This window comes from Ctenocephalides felis, unplaced genomic scaffold (assembly GCF_003426905.1).
Source record: "Ctenocephalides felis isolate EL2017-DRISC unplaced genomic scaffold, ASM342690v1 CF-g0.4_SCAFFOLD_01170, whole genome shotgun sequence".
NCBI lineage: Eukaryota > Metazoa > Arthropoda > Insecta > Siphonaptera > Pulicidae > Ctenocephalides > Ctenocephalides felis.
In genome coordinates this window covers 33,379,175-33,396,145 of record NW_020537324.1, presented here as the reverse complement: position 1 = coordinate 33,396,145, position 16,971 = coordinate 33,379,175, and the positions used below count along the sequence as shown (strand labels likewise).

Below are 16,971 nucleotides of genomic sequence, written 5' to 3'. Positions count from 1 at the left end.
ATATTTTGCCTTTTCAATTTAGGTATACAAAAAGCATTGCGTGTATGATCCACGTCGCATATTTGGTGTCACCTCTGTAAGTTCTATGCGGGCCAATACTCTTGTAAGCATGGTGACAGGGGCGAAACCTAGTGAAGTTAGCATACCACTGTATGGGGGATATGGAAGAACACTCACCGTTCCTGTTCTCAGCAGCGATCAAAGCTGCTGCAGGTTTCCTCCGGTAACTAACTGAATCAAGCACATGATACAAAAAAATAAAATACTGATGAAGTCCACAATATCTATCCGACCAGTTGTGAACTATTAATTGGTTGTGGAAAAAAATTCAATTGGCTGTATTTATGAATTCTCAATTCTCATAGGGTCAAGTGGATTGCTTAACAAAACTAATCCGTGATGCAGATGACACAATTTGTAATATGAAAAATTTCAAAGGCGCTGCAGATCTTTCTCAAGGGTTTGCTGCTGCCAGATTTATCGTAAACATCGTAAAAGGTAAGTTATTGTTGTCAGTAAGAACAACCCTTTTCCAGTATATGAAAATTCAAATTCAACAATGCATGTTTTGAATCAAAATGACGATTTTTGCAATGCAGGCATTCGAGTGGGGCCTACGTGCGTAGATGGAGCATTTGTTAGACAAACTATTCCGGATATAGCGAAGATTGCTCCGTACCTTAACACACAAGTCGATGTTGATTGCAAGGTAAGCATAGTAAACATTTATACATTTGATGCTGATTTTTTAGTTTTTTTTTGTATTGATTATGTTCAGATTTTACATATGATTTAGTTCTTTAGTTATATAAATTCAAAGTAAGTTGAGATATGCATTTATTTCTTTACTTCGAAGATTGAGATTGAGACTTGAGATCATCTTACTTAATTCCTGCAAATTTTATTATTCTAAAGTGGAGCGTTAAATTGTGATTTAAAACATTTTTATTGCGATTGGCGTAATTTTTATTGTGATTTTCTTATATGTGATAGAATTATTTGAATTGTTTCCAAAAGACAAAGTTGCTATGAAATTCGACAGTATGACATTTAATTCGATAGTAAAGAATCCTTTGTCCATAAGATACTCATACTAAAAATCAGATTGTCAAATTTTGATTTTGCCTTTTAATATTTTCAATGACTCATATTAAACAATTGTTCAGAGTATTTCTATCTTATCTAAAGATAAATTGCTACTGACATATAGTTATGAATAAATGGGATCTTTTAGGGAGTTGTCGAATACGCCCCTCCGACCCTATCTCAGCAGGAACAAAAAATGATCGATGAGTCAAGAGCTGAATTATTATATCTCATAAAAACGGGTGAGAGTTACGTAACATGTGAACATGTTAGTATGAGACGCATCAAACGCATGGTGGAAAAGCAAAGTGAAGCTGATGTCTCACAAGTTCTACCATTTAAAGAACAACAGCAAGCTAAGCAATAAATTTTAATATTTTAAGCACATATTTGGAAACAGTAATTTTTTAATAATTTTGAAAATATACATCTTATTTCAATAAATACTTACTAGATCATACGTGTTTTACCCTTACTATATTACGGGGCCTGACTTGCTGAGCAGGTTGATATCCAAAATGTTTTCTCACAAATGGTATATTACAGGAGAAAATTCATGGTAATTATAGCCATGTGAATTAAGATCAGAGTTTTGTGTAAGATATTTTCGACCTTTACATAGATACACATTGGCCTCAATAATGAGTGTTTTATATATGTATCTCAAATTTCCATTGTCTGAAAAGTTTATCATGTATGAATATATGTTATTCATTAATTTTTGGTTTTCGTAGCAATAAACGTGACCTTAGAAAAAATTGATGTATGTGTGTGTATATGTGTATGTGTGTGTGCGCGTGTGTGTATGTGTGTGTGTGCGGATACAAATATACAAATTTTTGTCGACGATTTTGGGAACACCGATCAACCGATTTGAATAATTCAAAAAACATTCGAATCGTATTGATAAGGAGACGTGCTAATTAGTTTTTGGCAAAGGTGGTCTAGCCGTTCCAAAGATACGGAGCAAAAAGTGCAAAAATTTGGTAACTTCGTTAAATTTTTGGAAAGGCAGGCCTAGCTGTTTCGAAGATCTATCAAAAAAAGTAAAGAAAAAGCCATTTGGCGGTCGAAAATGATCATTAGACTTATGCACATCAAATTATCAGATATTTTATGGAAATTTTAAAAATGCGTATCAATTTTGTAGACATTTCTATGGGCTCCGTAACATCGGCGACGCTTACGCGTTTCGATATTTTGTCTCTATGCTTTGTTTTTTCAAAGCAAAGCGATTGCTTTGAAAATAGTTCAAAATTTCCAAAATATACCAAAAGAAAAAAAAAATTTTTTTCCCAAAAGTTTTTTTTCCAAAAATTCAATTTCTTTCAAAATTTAAAATTTCTCAAAAATTTATTTGTTCAAAGTTAAAAAAAAATTTTTTTTGGTACGGGAAGTACCAGCAATTTGCCTTGGCACGATGCCATAATTAGATTGTAAGAAACTTTGGGAGGGCTCAACTATGGCTAGAGAGGACATTTACTCTTCTTTTCTATGAGTGGTGGCATGCTAAAATAAAGTACCAAAAGGTTGGAAACCACTGTAGATACATAATATACTAAATATTATCTAGCATGGACATTATCTGAATATATACGAAAAGATAAATATTTCGTAATCGTAAGTAAACACGCTGCTGCTAACTTTTTAAATTAACTAATAAAAGCAAATAAAAAATGTTTCGCAGTATGTTTTGCCATTACTCGCCATGAGCGCCTAAAGCGTATCAAGTGACAGACCTTATAGAGTAAAATCTTCTGAGTAAAATTATTATATTGTCTAAGAAGTAGGGTCAACTGCTAACTAAATGATTAATACTTTTTTATGTTATGTCCCAGATAACATAATAATACATAAAATATAAAAACAACAAACAAACAAATATGAAAATAAAATTTATAATAAACCAAAAGCATAGATAAAATAAGAGTATGTATAAGCTATGTGTCATGTCTAGGATTGTGTTTTAACTAGTCTATGGAAGCGCATTCGTTTGACATTTTGACAGTTGCGTTTTCAGATCTTTAATGCAAGATGTTTGTTTGTTGAATTTTAATTCGAGATTGTAGAAAATGGTTTTAAGCTAATAAACTTATACAAAATACATTTTAATATGGCGTCTTCAGTAAATATTTCTATCGAAGCGCCAATTGAGAATCAAATTCAAGAAATTACCTTCGATGGACAAGAAATTTACCAACCGTTAGTAAATTTTTATACATCAGTATTAGCTCTTAATCTATATTTCTAATATTTTTTTATTGTTTAGTCCTCTTTCATTATCGGAGAATCTTGCTCGTTTCGCCCAACGAATAGATTTTAGTAAACAACCTGACAATGATGTTCCAATCAAAAAGGAAAATACTGATACTGACAGCAAAACTGGTATCAAAGAAGAAGACGTAAAAGATCCAGCTCATTTTCAATCGAGTCTTTGGCCATGGGACTCAGTTAGAAATAAATTAAGAGAAGCACTTACAGAAGTTTGTGTCTTGGCAGATGTTCTTGCGATTGCTAAGGGCAATAAATACATGGTCAGTTTGTACTTGACTTTTTTGAAATAATGTTTTAAAATCATCGGTCATGGTAAACAAATTGAAGTCCAATTCTGATAAAGAATAGTATCTAAATGTTACTTGAATTCTAACAAAACTGTAGTAACATGATCGTCTAAGCAATGTATCATAATGGTCATTTGCCATTCATTTTAAAATTTCATTTTATTGAAAATATAATAATTAACTTTATTGCAATGTCTTCAATGCAACTGTTTTACTTATTTATAACTATATTGATTAATTTCCAAATAATTATCTTTGTGTATGTTTAAATTTATGTTTATTTATCTGAATCTTTATTAAATACATATATCTTATTATCGAAAGGTTTTGGATCCAGTGCCACAAGAACCAGCTGATGTTAAACCAATGGTCAGTGTTTATGCTCGTAAAAAAGCATTGGTTGGGGCTGGAACAGTTTTACTTACAGGAGTTGAACGACTAAGAACATGTCATAGTGAAGTGCAAAGAAATTCCAGAAACACACCTGACTTTCATATTGAATTATTAAGGTTTGTTATCCAGATTTGCAGATTGCTTTTTATAATGTCTTATTTTTATAACATATACTACTAATTTGCTAACAAAGGTTTGCTCAGCAAAAAACTAATTGTTATTTTATTTTGGTCACAACATATTTTAAGAAAAAAACTCCAAATGATTCAATCCATTTAAAACTTAAATTGAAAAGAAATAATGTAACAAGATCACATTTTATTTTGAATTGTTTCTATGCAATTCTTAGAGATAAGTTTACTAAAACTTCTTTTATATCAAAATCTTAATAATTAGAATAGATAACTAAACAATAATCATGTTTTTGTTCAGTATCTTTGAAAATATTAATAGTAAATGCTTAACTATTTTATTTAAACCTTGAGAATAAAAGTTGGAAGGTTTTATGTTATTTGAAATTTAAAAAAATGTATTTTACTGATTATAGGCTGCGCCAGAATTGGCGTTTAAAAAAGGTTTCAAATTCTATAATTGGAGACTTGAGCTATAGAACTGCAGGATCAAAATATACCCAAACTGGTATGTTTGAGGTAACCAAAGCAGAGGAAGAGCCTGCCAATAATACGAACAGCCCTGATACCGCCTCAAGTGGCAGTAGTAAAAATAATTCTGCATTAAGAGTCACCGTCCCTAGTGAGCTACAAGGTGTTGCTTATATAGAAGTTTTATGTCAAAAAGGTAAATTCACAAAATATGTGTATTAAAAAGTTCACATTTGATAGATAATGTTTATATCACATCAAAATGTTTTAATTTTGGCATGTAATGGTGATCAGTACTACTTTAAATATTATTTGCAAAAATATTTTGTAAATATTAAATATATATGAAATAAATATTTAATCGTAATGCAAATAATAAAATTCTTTAAAACAGAATCCAGAAAAATCAAAATATCTACATAAAAATATAATATCATTCAGTGCCTTACTCAAAGTAGGCAAAATGAACAGGAATAGAATTAAAAAAATTAAAAATAAATTTGTCACAATTTTAATCATAAAGTAATGTGAGTTTGCTGTAAAATGTTGTTTTTTGTTTTTGTTTTTTTTTTAACTCTTACTATGAAACATATGTGGTGTAATAACATGTATGTATTTTTTCACTCAAAGAATTGGCTGTGATTCTTACTAAAATATATATATTTCTAATTTAAAATTGCACTTTGCTCTTTGATTGATCTTTAAAATAAAGTATGTTCTTTAACTCATAAAATCTATGTAACACATCTGTGTATAAAGAAACAAACAGATCAATCTAACTATTTTTATAGATCAAGAAGATTTATGCTCGGCAACCATAAGTCTCCTGAACCCTGGTCCAGTAGCCACACAGCCCGACTTGCATTGGCAACAGCGATTAGAAGCTGCTCAAAATGTATTGTTTTGTAAAGAGCTCTTTAGTCAATTAGCTCGGGAAGCTGTGCAATTGAGGGCACCAGTTCCTCACATGGTAGTCGGAAATCAAATTATGGCAACTGTAAGAATATACCTAAGAAACTAAGAATTATTTATCATTTTTAATCATGTTTTTATTTATTTTAGGTTCTTCCTGGAATTCAACTTATTATTGGTCTATGCCATTCAACAGGAGGGGGAACAGGTTCTGGAAATCCAGCACAGCAAAAGACTGAACATGATCATGTATTAGAACATTCATTACATCAATTATTGAGGGAAGTACATCATAAAAATACACATCATCCATTTCCTCATCCAAGCAGTGGACCATTAGGGCCAAGCAGGAAAAGAAGTTTAGCAGGACCTACAGCAGCAGACAGGTTTTGATTAAATTTGATATGCTGTTTAATTTTTACCAAACCTTCTATTAGATAAAAAATACTAACATTTTTGCAGATATGAACTTCTAGAAATGACAAAAAGTCAGACCTTATTAGAACAAATTATTCAACAAGCACAACACTTTTTTATGAGAATGCGTACAGAATATGTTTTGGATACAATAGCTAAGGAAGTCAAAGATCCATTAATAGTTTCTCATTGGAATGCTTTGAATAGCCCAACACAAAGTTGTGTCAAGATTAATATTATGACTCATGGGTATGTAAACTTTGTTTTTAATTAAAAGATTTAATATTAACATGCTCTTCTACCCCAAAAATTGTAAAAAGAACTATTTCTAGAATTTGTATATCATTTTATTAATACAATACTTTTTTCTCTTTTTATTTTTTTTTCTCTCATTATCATATGCTACATATTTTATTCATTAATCTTCTAGTAAATTGATTGTATGACTTTACATGTTACATTTGAGAGTAAACCAGATATAATTAAAAAAAAGGCTAAAGTTGAAGTAGCAAGAGTGAAGGTATACTTAGTTTGTAGATAAGTTAACTATATTATATAGATAAGTAAACTTTGAGAATAAATTAAAGCTGAAGTTAAACAAATTTATAAAGTTGAAGTAACAAGAAGTATCTTTAAATAAATATCCCCAAGCTTGTCTACAAAATTTTGAAAATGTGTTTGAGATATTACTAAATTAAAAAGAAAGTAAAAAAATATTAATAAAGAGAGAATTTAAAAAAAAATTAATAATTATTCAAATGGTCACATTACATTTATAGGTATGATACTGTGTGCCGAACTTCACTTGTGGTTCATGTTGGAGAAAAATCACTAAAATGTATATGCAGAGATGGAAGAGTAATGCATATGTCATATGAACCGCAAGAATTGAGAGATCTCATTTTCTGCCAAATATATCAACACCAAATATTAGCACTTCAAGCTGTAGCCAGATGTATGGGCTGGCAGCATTTGGCAACAAGCAGTCATTTAGGAATTGGACCAGTAGAGCCTTTAGGAAATGCTGCCAGCTGCATTCTAGCATCGCCTATGGGAGATCGTGCTATAGCAGTTAGATGTGAACCGCAAAATGGAATGCAAGTTTATATATCTCAAAGTCCAAGAAAAGACTTTTTCCCAGGTCAACTGGTTCAGGAAAGAAAGTGGGAAAATCTTGGCAGTCAATATAAAGAGGTAATTGAAGTCAGTTGTAGTACTTACACAAAAGAAAATCTGCTACATTGATATATAATTTAAATAGAGAATATTATCTATTATTTAATTAGCCGGTAATCTTGTGCTCTGAGAGTTAACTGTTTATAATTGTTTTCAGGTTCGAATTGAAAAAATGGAAGGTAAAAACTTTTTAAATAAAATGGAGTTGCTAATGGCAAGTTTAACTAGCTCCTCCTAATACAATATAGAAATTAAATATTTATCTACATATTGAATATACATCTTTTATATAACAAGTCTCTTTTGTTCTTTATTCACTGCATTATTACACAGTTTGTGAAAGTATGCAGTTGCTTTGTGGTAAGTACTTAGTACGCTTTTAGTTATATATTTAAATTCATTAAGACAAAATATGTATATATGGTGGTATGAAATATTGTATATATCTGAATGATTGTCTAAAAATAATGAATAATTAATCGAAGTAAATAATACTAAATCTATGAACATTATGTATGAAAGGATCAAATCTACCATGTTGTATTTCTTCTGTAATATACCATTTTCCCTGATTTTTTCTATGCATAAGCAACAGTTGAGTTCGATTATTATGAATTAATAGCTGTAGTCTAGAATCTGAAAATATCAATCAATTTAAAAGAAAGATACAGATTTTGTTTAGATGAAAATAAAGCTTGTTCAAAAGGTTTGCCATTTGATTAATTCAAAATCTAGTGAGCTAGATGAAAGAAATTGATTAATCCATAAAACTGCTTTTTGGTTTTGAAATAAAAATTGCTGGGTAAAAAATATTTTATGTATATATCTATATAATTGTACACAAAAATGCTAAAATATCTTTGATTGAGCTTCATTATATGGCTTATGATTGTGTAAGATTAAACAATTTATGTTTGATAATAAATCTGCTTTTAGTAATTATTTTTATGCAATAATTACTAGAGCATACATTAAATTGTCTTTAGTGCAACATATAAATAATCTATATACAGTATGATATCCCTTAAACTTAAACAATTGTTTACATAAATACTTACACAATTTCATCATATATCCATATGCTACAATATAAAATTGCCATATAAATTAAAGTTAACAGGTAAGAAAGAATAATATTTTAAGAAAATATTTGATTAAAGTTTGTAAAGTAATTTTGTATATCTTGTGGAATATTTGACAAAATAGACATGTTTATCAGCCCTTTTATTTTATTGTTTTTAGAAATTTATATGTTTAAATTTAATTTAATTAGATATATATTATTTATCAATATAATTCTAAATTTTCGGTTATTTGAATATGTGCATTACATTTAAATTTGCTTTAATAGAGAATAGCAGTTTCATATATAAAAGTTCCAATTTACTTAATATATTATATAGTAATATCTCAGCAGTTTTCTACAATGCAAGGATTTAGAACCGTTCATTCGTAATGCAATGCTCTACATATCGATTCAATGTACTCTAATAGCCTAAATATAATTTTATTTTCAATGATGTGTAGAGTTTTTATTTATGAGATGATAAGCTCTTCAGTGCACAGACAATGAAGGAGTTAGATGATTCTCTATATTTCATTTTCATAAATAATCTCAATTAGTATAATATGTAATTTCAGGATTTGATATAAATAACGTAGTTTTAATATAACTATAATAAACATTACTAAAATCAATAAATGGCGTTTAGCGGGCTTGCAAGATGGCTTGGCACACACATACCAACTTACAGATGCATAAATGGAACAAAACTGTATGCGTTCAGTCAGTCATGTGAACCCCTTTGAACTTCGCACCAAACCGAGGTTATATAAGCTAGCGCATCATCTTCCGCGTTCATTCGTCTTCTCGTCTGTATAAGTTTTAGTAGTTTTGTGACGTTCGTTAGTGATTCTGAGTACTAAGAAATATCGACGCATCGCTGTACGGTAAATAAAAGCTGATAAGAGATACACCTCGGCGTACTCAAGTCATCATTTACTATTATAATTGTTGCTTCGTTTAATTTTTATCGTAGATAAAAAGCAAGTGCCTCACTCGATTATCTTCGACGCCATTTTGTCCGCCATTACACGACTATGCACCTATTTTCTTGTGATATAAATCTACTAGCTCTCATCGCTTTTGCAACGAATATTATTCAACAAATATCAAACAGAAAAATTGTTCTGCGTTAAAACTGCGGCGTTTCTGTTTGATTTGTTTTGCTTTAAATCCCGGTTGAAAATGGCGTCTGGACTTCTACTTAAAACACGGCAACTACGCATTGTATTCGTGTTGTCTAAATTATCATCTGGATCGCATTTGCTTTATGATCGACGAATAAATCTATATTTAATACTTCGTATATTATTCATTCGATTTCCTGATAATAGTGCATGATCCTCTCCGAACATAGCAATTGATATAATTATGTCGTAATATATATATTGTGTATGTCCGGATCACTTCGTAGTATTTTATATAAAACATCGCAGCGCCTTATATCGCCTGTACCGGCTTGTTTAGGCTCTTAATTATCATCGCTACGATCGACAATCCCGTTATAATTACTTCACAGTAATCTACGGCGCTTCGACGACTACATCGCTTCTATCTCGAACTTCTATCATCATGGGTGACGGAGATTACTCAAAGGGAACTCGCGTATACGTCGGCGGCCTGTCCGACAGCATCAAAAAGGAAGATCTGGAAGGCGAGTTCGAGAAGTTTGGAAAGCTCAATAACGTTTGGGTCGCCTTCAATCCGCCAGGTTTCGCTTTCATCGAATTTGCCAGCAAGGACGAAGCCGAAACAGCCTGTGATAATTTGAATGGTACAGAAGTGTTAGGTTCAAAGTTGCGCGTAGAAATATCGCGGGGTCGCGGCCGTGGTCCTAGGGGTGGCGGCGGTGGCGGTTTCCGAGGAAGCAGGGGCGGTGGTTTCCGCGGTAGCCGGGGTGGCGGCTTTAGAGGCAACTACGAAAGTGGTTCCAGGGGCGGCGGTTTTAGAGGTCGGGGGCGAGGACGCGGCGGTTTCGATCGCGACTCTTATGGCGGCGGGCGCGGTGGTTATGGAAGTCGCGACAGCTATGGCAGCCGTGATGGCAATCGCGAAAACTTTGGAAATGGTAGTTACGATTCATACGGGGGCGGTAGGGACGGGGGTTCAAGGTACAGATCACGATCACCAGTTAGCGGTGGGAGAAGATATTAGTAGTATAGTTTTAAATATTAAATAATTCTTTTTTATTTTTGTGGGAGTCATTTTTTATATGTATACCACCCATATTTTTATAATTTGACATACATTTTAAATCAAACAAATGAAAAGACTTTATTTATAATTGGGGTGATAATAGATGTGTTCAATAGTTCATGAAATTTGCTTTTGGGAATCTCTTAGTATGACATATATTTCTATGTGAATCATTATTCCACTCTGTTGCATTATCATAAAATCACTGCTGTAAAATGCTGTGGATCACCTGGCACAATGTACTACCAAACCTACCTTGATGGCGAGACTAATTGTGGGAAATCTGCAAATCTTCATATGATAAGCAATATCCCGAACTGATACCTACCAGCTTCATAAGGTACTTTTACTCACATTATCAGTATTGAAATAGAAAGTATCAATTTTGAAATAATAAATATCAAAGTATCAATTATATTAATAAATAATGACTTCAGTTAGTTAATGGTGTATCTCTATTATGCTTTTGCTCTTTATAAAAGAATTGACTCCCTTGCAGTTACTACGCATCGCATCGAATCACTAACTTCGTCATTCATGATATAAATGTCATCAGTCAATTCTAAGATCGCACAGGACAAGAACTATTGATACATAATAAATTGTAAATACATCAACATTTTACTCTTATGTAATTATATCACAAAAATTTTATCTTAAGGTTTTTAAGATTATAATAAATTAAGACTTAAGTAAAACTCGTGAATAAATTTGATTAATGTTTATTTTTTACTTAGTATTATGTTATAAATACAAAAATATCCAAACTAATGTTATGTTATTTATTGTATAGTTGAATTTATTTCAGCAGTTAAGAGATAGATCGAAAGTGATCTTGAAATTTAGTTATTTAAGTTTCATTAACAGCTCAGCTCGACGATCAGTATTTTGAAATAGTGCTCTTATTAAATGTTTGATTTCTTGCTTTTCAAATACTGTGGCTAAAAGTCCTTTGCCATTCGCCCATTGACTTTCTATACTTTCTAAATTCCCTTTGAGAACATTTTTCAATTCCTGGAACTTCTGCCACAATTGAACTCTAGACATGACATCAGTATGTTTCTGTTGTAAAAAATTTAACTCAAAAATTTTGTCTATGGGATTCATTATTATTAATAATAAATGTTACCTTAAACATGCATAAAGCATTTTTTTGTACATCATCAAAATACTTGACCAAATCTGCAGCTACTGCTGCTGATATGTCTTCTGCACTGCAAACTCTTGAAAGTGACAATAATAATTAATATTATTCCATTGTTAATATTTTACATTAGTAGTGTTTTACCTTTGGATAAGTTCACCTAACAAAACATTGTAAAGAAGTGCAATACACCTGGCAAAAACATTGTCTGGTAACACTTGAAACCAGTGGGATTCTAAATCATTTATTTGTTCAATGCACTTGCTCACAGCCTCATTGGTTTTACTTAGTTTTGTAACTTGACTTAATAAATTTAAATCTGTAAGTTCAGTTAATGTAATACAGTGTATGCATAAAGTAATACAAAATATGTGTTCCAAAATTGTGTTTTGCTTACCTGAATCTCTTAAGGTATTTATCATAATGTTTTTTTGTTGTTTCATCTGTTGATTCAAATACTTTGTTCCTAGCAATCGCAACGATGAAATTTGATCTGAATATAATGTAATTCCAATTTCTTCCTGTTCATTGAGAAGTTGATTAGTTAATTAGGAGTTGATTATTTTGAGTTTCAACAGAATAATTATAGTGTCATAGAATTAGTTTTACCTTTGTTATATTGTATGACTGCATTTGTATTGAAATGGTTAGCAACCAATTTGCTAAATACATGCAGTTGTTGTGGAATAATGCTAATAATAACAAAGATTTTATGTGAATAATATTGAATAATTTTAGGTGATTGTTATTTATGAACCATATTTACCAGATTGTTTAGGAATATTTATCAAGTTGTTATGGTGAACTAGGACGATACTTTGATAAAGTCTTATAACATTGCATGCGGTGCACAGTAACCGTTGCCTCAACATAGCGGATTCTGCTTTGCCACATTCTTGTAAAATATCAAGTATGAGTTCTTGAAGTTCCTGTACAGGTAAAAATAATATCTTTAGATCATTATTTGTTGATTTTTTATTGGATTTTCATCATTGATATTCATTAATAATTTCAAAAAATTTTTGTTTTAATTAAAAATTGCATTAACTAAGTAATACTATTTCAAGCAAGTTAATAAGAAACCTTTGTTTAAAATGGTTATTAAAGTTGTATGAAGACTTCTACCAATGAAAATTTTAGATTAAATGAAATTTAAAAAGTATAAGATGTAGTTATTATCAATGATTATTTTTGCCTTGATTCAAAGTCACATAATCACAGAAATACATTTATCATTTGCATTTATTATACTATCTATCATTTTATTATTGGAGGCTTTAAATTCAATGATTTTATTTAATGTTTTGGGCATATGGGGGATATCCCCTTCTTTAGGAGCTGTTGATTACAAATAAATATTTTTTATGTTGCACTTATTTTATTATCATAAAATTAAAAAAAATAACTTTTTATCTTAATAACACTCAACAAACATCAAAAATACAAAGAGAAAATGCATCTTTCTTTTAAAAAGATAAAAATTTCCAATTATTTCCAATTATTTCTTTTATAGTACTATTACCTGTAGTAGTTTAAATGTTTTCATCATTAGTAATCTTGTCAGTATAAATATTAATTTAAAATCTGCTAAGAAAATGAACAGGAAATTTTGATTTTTATATAGTATTACTCGGTTGAGTAAAGATGTATTTGCAACCATAGTTTTTAGTGTGTTTCGTGTGTTTGTTGAGTGTCATTAAGATAAAAAGTAAATTCTTTCAAGTTTATGATGAAATAATTGTATAAATGTGTAATAACATTTTTTTTTAGTTTGTTATCAATAGTATATATATATATATATATATATATATATATGTTATATATATATATATATACTATATGTTATATATATATATATATATATATATTATAACACGATACTCAGATTTTTACACACACTTTAAAGTGGTTAATAATACAGACGTTTCGAGACCATGGTATGCCTTATCTTCAGTGTAATTTCAAAACAGTAAAAATTATATACTGATACCTTATTTAATATTTTGTTTAATTTTTGAAAATACAAAAAGAACCAACTATCACTTGCAGAGCTTGACAGTACTAAAACATGTGAAACATACACAAATATTTTAAACAAATCTTAAGTATCAAGATGAAGAGACACCTAAGATTTGTTTAAAATATTTCTGTATGATACACATGTTTTAGTACTGTGTCAAGCTCTGCAAGTGATAGTTGTTTTATTTTTGTATTTTCAAAAATTAAATGTAATTCAAATTAAATATTAAAGAATGTTGAAGTATATAAAAACAGTTTTGAAATTACAATGAAGATGAGGCATACCATGGTCTCGAAACGTCTGTAATTAACAAGTAAAGTGTGTGTTAAAAATCTGAGTGTTGTATTATTCATATTTAGCATATATATAAATCAAATTCTTCAGTGCTAACATCAATAAAAACAGAAGCCATTTATAAATTTATAATTAAAGTTTATATTGAATTATTTCAACATATGGCCTTATATCATCTTCAGCAGTACTATGAATGAAAAATAAAACAATACAATATAACTACACTATAAATCAATATAGGTAACTATAAATAATATAAAAAACATATAAAATTAAGAAAAGATTTACATTTGAACTCTAGTAACTTTAATTGCAAAGATGATTAGGATCATATGTTGAAAAGTATAGATATAATTAAAATTTTATTAATATCTTTCATTTTTATTTGATGTATTATTGCTCTAAATAATATGGTTTACTTATTATTATATTAAATTCTTTACAAAAAACTATAGATTTATATCATTACCATAATATTTGAAGAAATTTTCATCTTTGGAACAGATAAAGGTGGTGCACTTGATTGGTCTCCATGATCGAATGTTTCATCCGGATTAACATCTATTGCATCATGAATATCTTTTTTCATAATTTCTCTTGATTTTTTTAATAATTGCTGGCATTCTTTATTGGCATAATGTACATGGATATCTTTTGCAAAATCTAAAATAGCTGTATCTGCTTCATTATAAAATCCATAGGCACATAAAGCTTCTTGAAACTCCCTAATTTCTTCTTGAAAGTTTGAATCTACATTTGATGATGTTGATTGAATTGTTTTCATTAAACAATCTTTCACCAAACATTCGGTGAATTCTTTTTTTATCAGAGAAGCGATTTCACTTAAAAAACATTGATCATCAGTAAAGTATATATTATAGCATTCTATGAAAGAGAAGGCTATTTGAACTTTTGAAAATACTTCAGAATATGTAGGAGTTGATGTTGAACTTGAATCAAATTCTAAATGCAACACATGTTTCTTTTCATCATCTTCTTCTTTCAAAGTTATTGTAACATTGTATCTTATAATAGGACTTAAAATGTTCTTCATGAAAAATTTGGATAAATCGGAAATAAGATTTTTATAATTATGCTTAACAAATATTTTCAAGAGCTCATGAATCATTTCACATGATGCTGAGTTCTTTTTAATAGCGAGTTCAACAATTTGTAGATTAAGTGCTTTCTGTTCTGAACATTGTAAATTTTCACACCATACATTTCCTATTTCTTCAATGAAACATAAGTATTTATTTCTATAAGCACTATTCATGTCCGTAAAAAGATCTAAATTATGTAGGTGGAGATCCTCTCTACTCATTAATTCATCAATTTGTATCAGAGCTGAAGAAGCCTCAGCATACTGTTTTTTCTTCATATATAGCCTTATATCTTTGAAGGATTTATCAATTGTTATAAGTGCAGATACAGTTTGAAGTGTAATTAATGCCTCTTTGAGTTCATTTTGATATGTTTTCAATTGACTAGTGCATTCTCCAATCTTATATTTAGTATCTGGCGCAGAATTATCAATTAACGAAGTTATATCAATTTCGCATGCATTTATTTTGTTTAAATAAATATTATAATTTAACTTATTTGAAGCCTTTTGCAAATATTTATCTTGCATATATTTTTTCACTTCTACTTCGATGTTAGAAATCTCTTCTTTCAGTCGCTTCTTAACCTCTGTGTTATGAGTTGAAGCTGCAACTTCTGCAGATGTGAGGACTTCTGATAAAAAACTCATTTTTTAAAATAATATATGAACAATAACTTTGCACTAATAAACTCATATGCTGTTCAAATGAGCAATATTTATTTTACATTGAATTGTACTTAACTCTACTCTTGACAGTTGACAGCTGAGTTGACAATAACTGATCAACGGTTCGTGAATTTGATCGACAGGTTAGCAAACATAACAGCAGATAAACTATTTGAAAATTTAAAAAACTGAAAGGTTCGTTCTATGTGGTGTATGGCATTGTGCCTTTAGGCAAAATGCTGGAACTTCCCGTTCCCTCACGAAATGTTTGAGAAATGTTAAGTGTTTTCAAATAGATTATAATAAATATTGTACTGTAACATTGTCTAATACTTGCCTTTGCCAAAAACTAATCACCCTTCTCCCCATCATTACGAATTGAATGTTTTCAGATCATTCAAATCGGATGCTCCGTTATCTCAAAAACTCGATTTCTATTTTCTGCACTCTGGCTCTGTATCACCTTAACGGCTGGACCTGCCTTGCCAAAAACTAATCAGCACATCTCCCTATCAATAGGAATCGAATGTTTTTTGAACCATTTAAATCGGTGATTTGTGCGCCCGAAAACGTGAACATACAAAACACACACACATACACACATCCATTTTTCTGAGATATGCCAAAATATGTTCAGACACTTCAAAACGTGAAATAAATGCAAACATTTTCGCTTTTCGTATGATTTTTAGAATGGAAATTGACCTGATTAGTTTTTGAAACAATTCCTTGTAATTAACTGTTGAAAAAAAAAAATTTGACGATTTTAACTTCTCGTAGGGTCGGTTATAGAATGGGCAAAAAATCAAAAAAGAAATGTTTGCATATCTTCACGTTTTAGAGTTTCTGAACATGATGACATACCCCAGAATTAATGGATATGGTGTGTGCTTAGTGTGTCTGATTTTTTGTTAAAAAAATATTCGATTCCTATCGGGGATAGGGAGATGTGCTCGATTAGTTTTTGGCAAAGGAAGGTCTAGCCGTTACAGAGATACGGAGCAAAAAGTGCAGAAAATATAAATCGAGTTTTTGAGAGGACGGAGTATCCGATTTGAATGATCCAAAAAAGCATTCAATTTGTAATAATTGGGAGAAGTGATGATTCGTTTTTGGCAAAAGCTGGTTTAGCCATTTCGAAGATAAAGAGCTAAATGTAAAAGAAAATGCAGTTTTTGAGAAAACTAAGCATCTGATTTGAATGATTCAAAAAAACTTCCTGCTTGGATTGACGAAACAATTGATTTTGGAAAAAAAAAAATTTATATATCGAAAATAATTCAGATTTTAATTTATTTCTGGCTAAAGTTCTAAAAACTAACTTATATACTTTAAT

The 16,971-nt window shown here is 30.1% G+C and overlaps 4 protein-coding genes across 5 annotated transcripts in view; 3 read left to right on the top strand and 1 right to left on the bottom strand.

Annotated features, from left to right (window-relative positions):
• LOC113366224 (RNA-binding protein Rsf1-like) overlaps positions 1-10,700 on the top strand; it is a 187,348-nt gene extending 176,648 nt beyond the window's left edge. The window contains exons 1-2 of one of the 2 annotated variants that reach the window (XM_026607796.1): positions 9,011-9,097; positions 9,730-10,700. In XM_026607796.1, the coding sequence (XP_026463581.1) occupies positions 9,783-10,364 (582 nt within the window). In that variant the 5' untranslated portion in view covers positions 9,011-9,097; positions 9,730-9,782 and the 3' untranslated portion in view covers positions 10,365-10,700. Of the gene's footprint in view, positions 1-9,010; positions 9,098-9,729 lie in introns of those variants that run through there. The other variant, XM_026607797.1, reaches the window with a different exon arrangement.
• Positions 92-1,464, top strand: LOC113366226 (malate dehydrogenase-like). Its single transcript, XM_026607799.1, has 4 exons — positions 92-223; positions 366-498; positions 600-709; positions 1,235-1,464. Exons 1-4 carry the CDS (start codon positions 110-112, stop codon positions 1,451-1,453), a joined length of 576 nt encoding a protein of 191 aa, XP_026463584.1. The 5' UTR covers positions 92-109; the 3' UTR covers positions 1,454-1,464.
• Positions 3,110-7,444, top strand: LOC113366221 (mediator of RNA polymerase II transcription subunit 17-like). Its single transcript, XM_026607793.1, has 9 exons — positions 3,110-3,288; positions 3,356-3,620; positions 3,972-4,156; positions 4,588-4,838; positions 5,434-5,639; positions 5,705-5,940; positions 6,017-6,220; positions 6,751-7,165; positions 7,305-7,444. Exons 1-9 carry the CDS (start codon positions 3,200-3,202, stop codon positions 7,383-7,385), a joined length of 1,932 nt encoding a protein of 643 aa, XP_026463578.1. The 5' UTR covers positions 3,110-3,199; the 3' UTR covers positions 7,386-7,444.
• A 209-nt stretch (positions 10,701-10,909) lies between the features above and the next one.
• LOC113366222 (centromere/kinetochore protein zw10 homolog) lies at positions 10,910-14,754 on the bottom strand. Its single transcript, XM_026607794.1, has 7 exons — positions 14,334-14,754; positions 12,317-12,479; positions 12,160-12,242; positions 11,948-12,071; positions 11,695-11,869; positions 11,536-11,629; positions 10,910-11,468 (listed from the first exon to the last, which is right to left on the bottom strand). The coding sequence occupies exons 1-7, from the start codon at positions 14,646-14,648 to the stop codon at positions 11,253-11,255; spliced, it is 1,170 nt and encodes a 389-aa protein (XP_026463579.1). The 5' UTR covers positions 14,649-14,754; the 3' UTR covers positions 10,910-11,252.
• Positions 14,755-16,971: the final 2,217 nt, after the last annotated feature.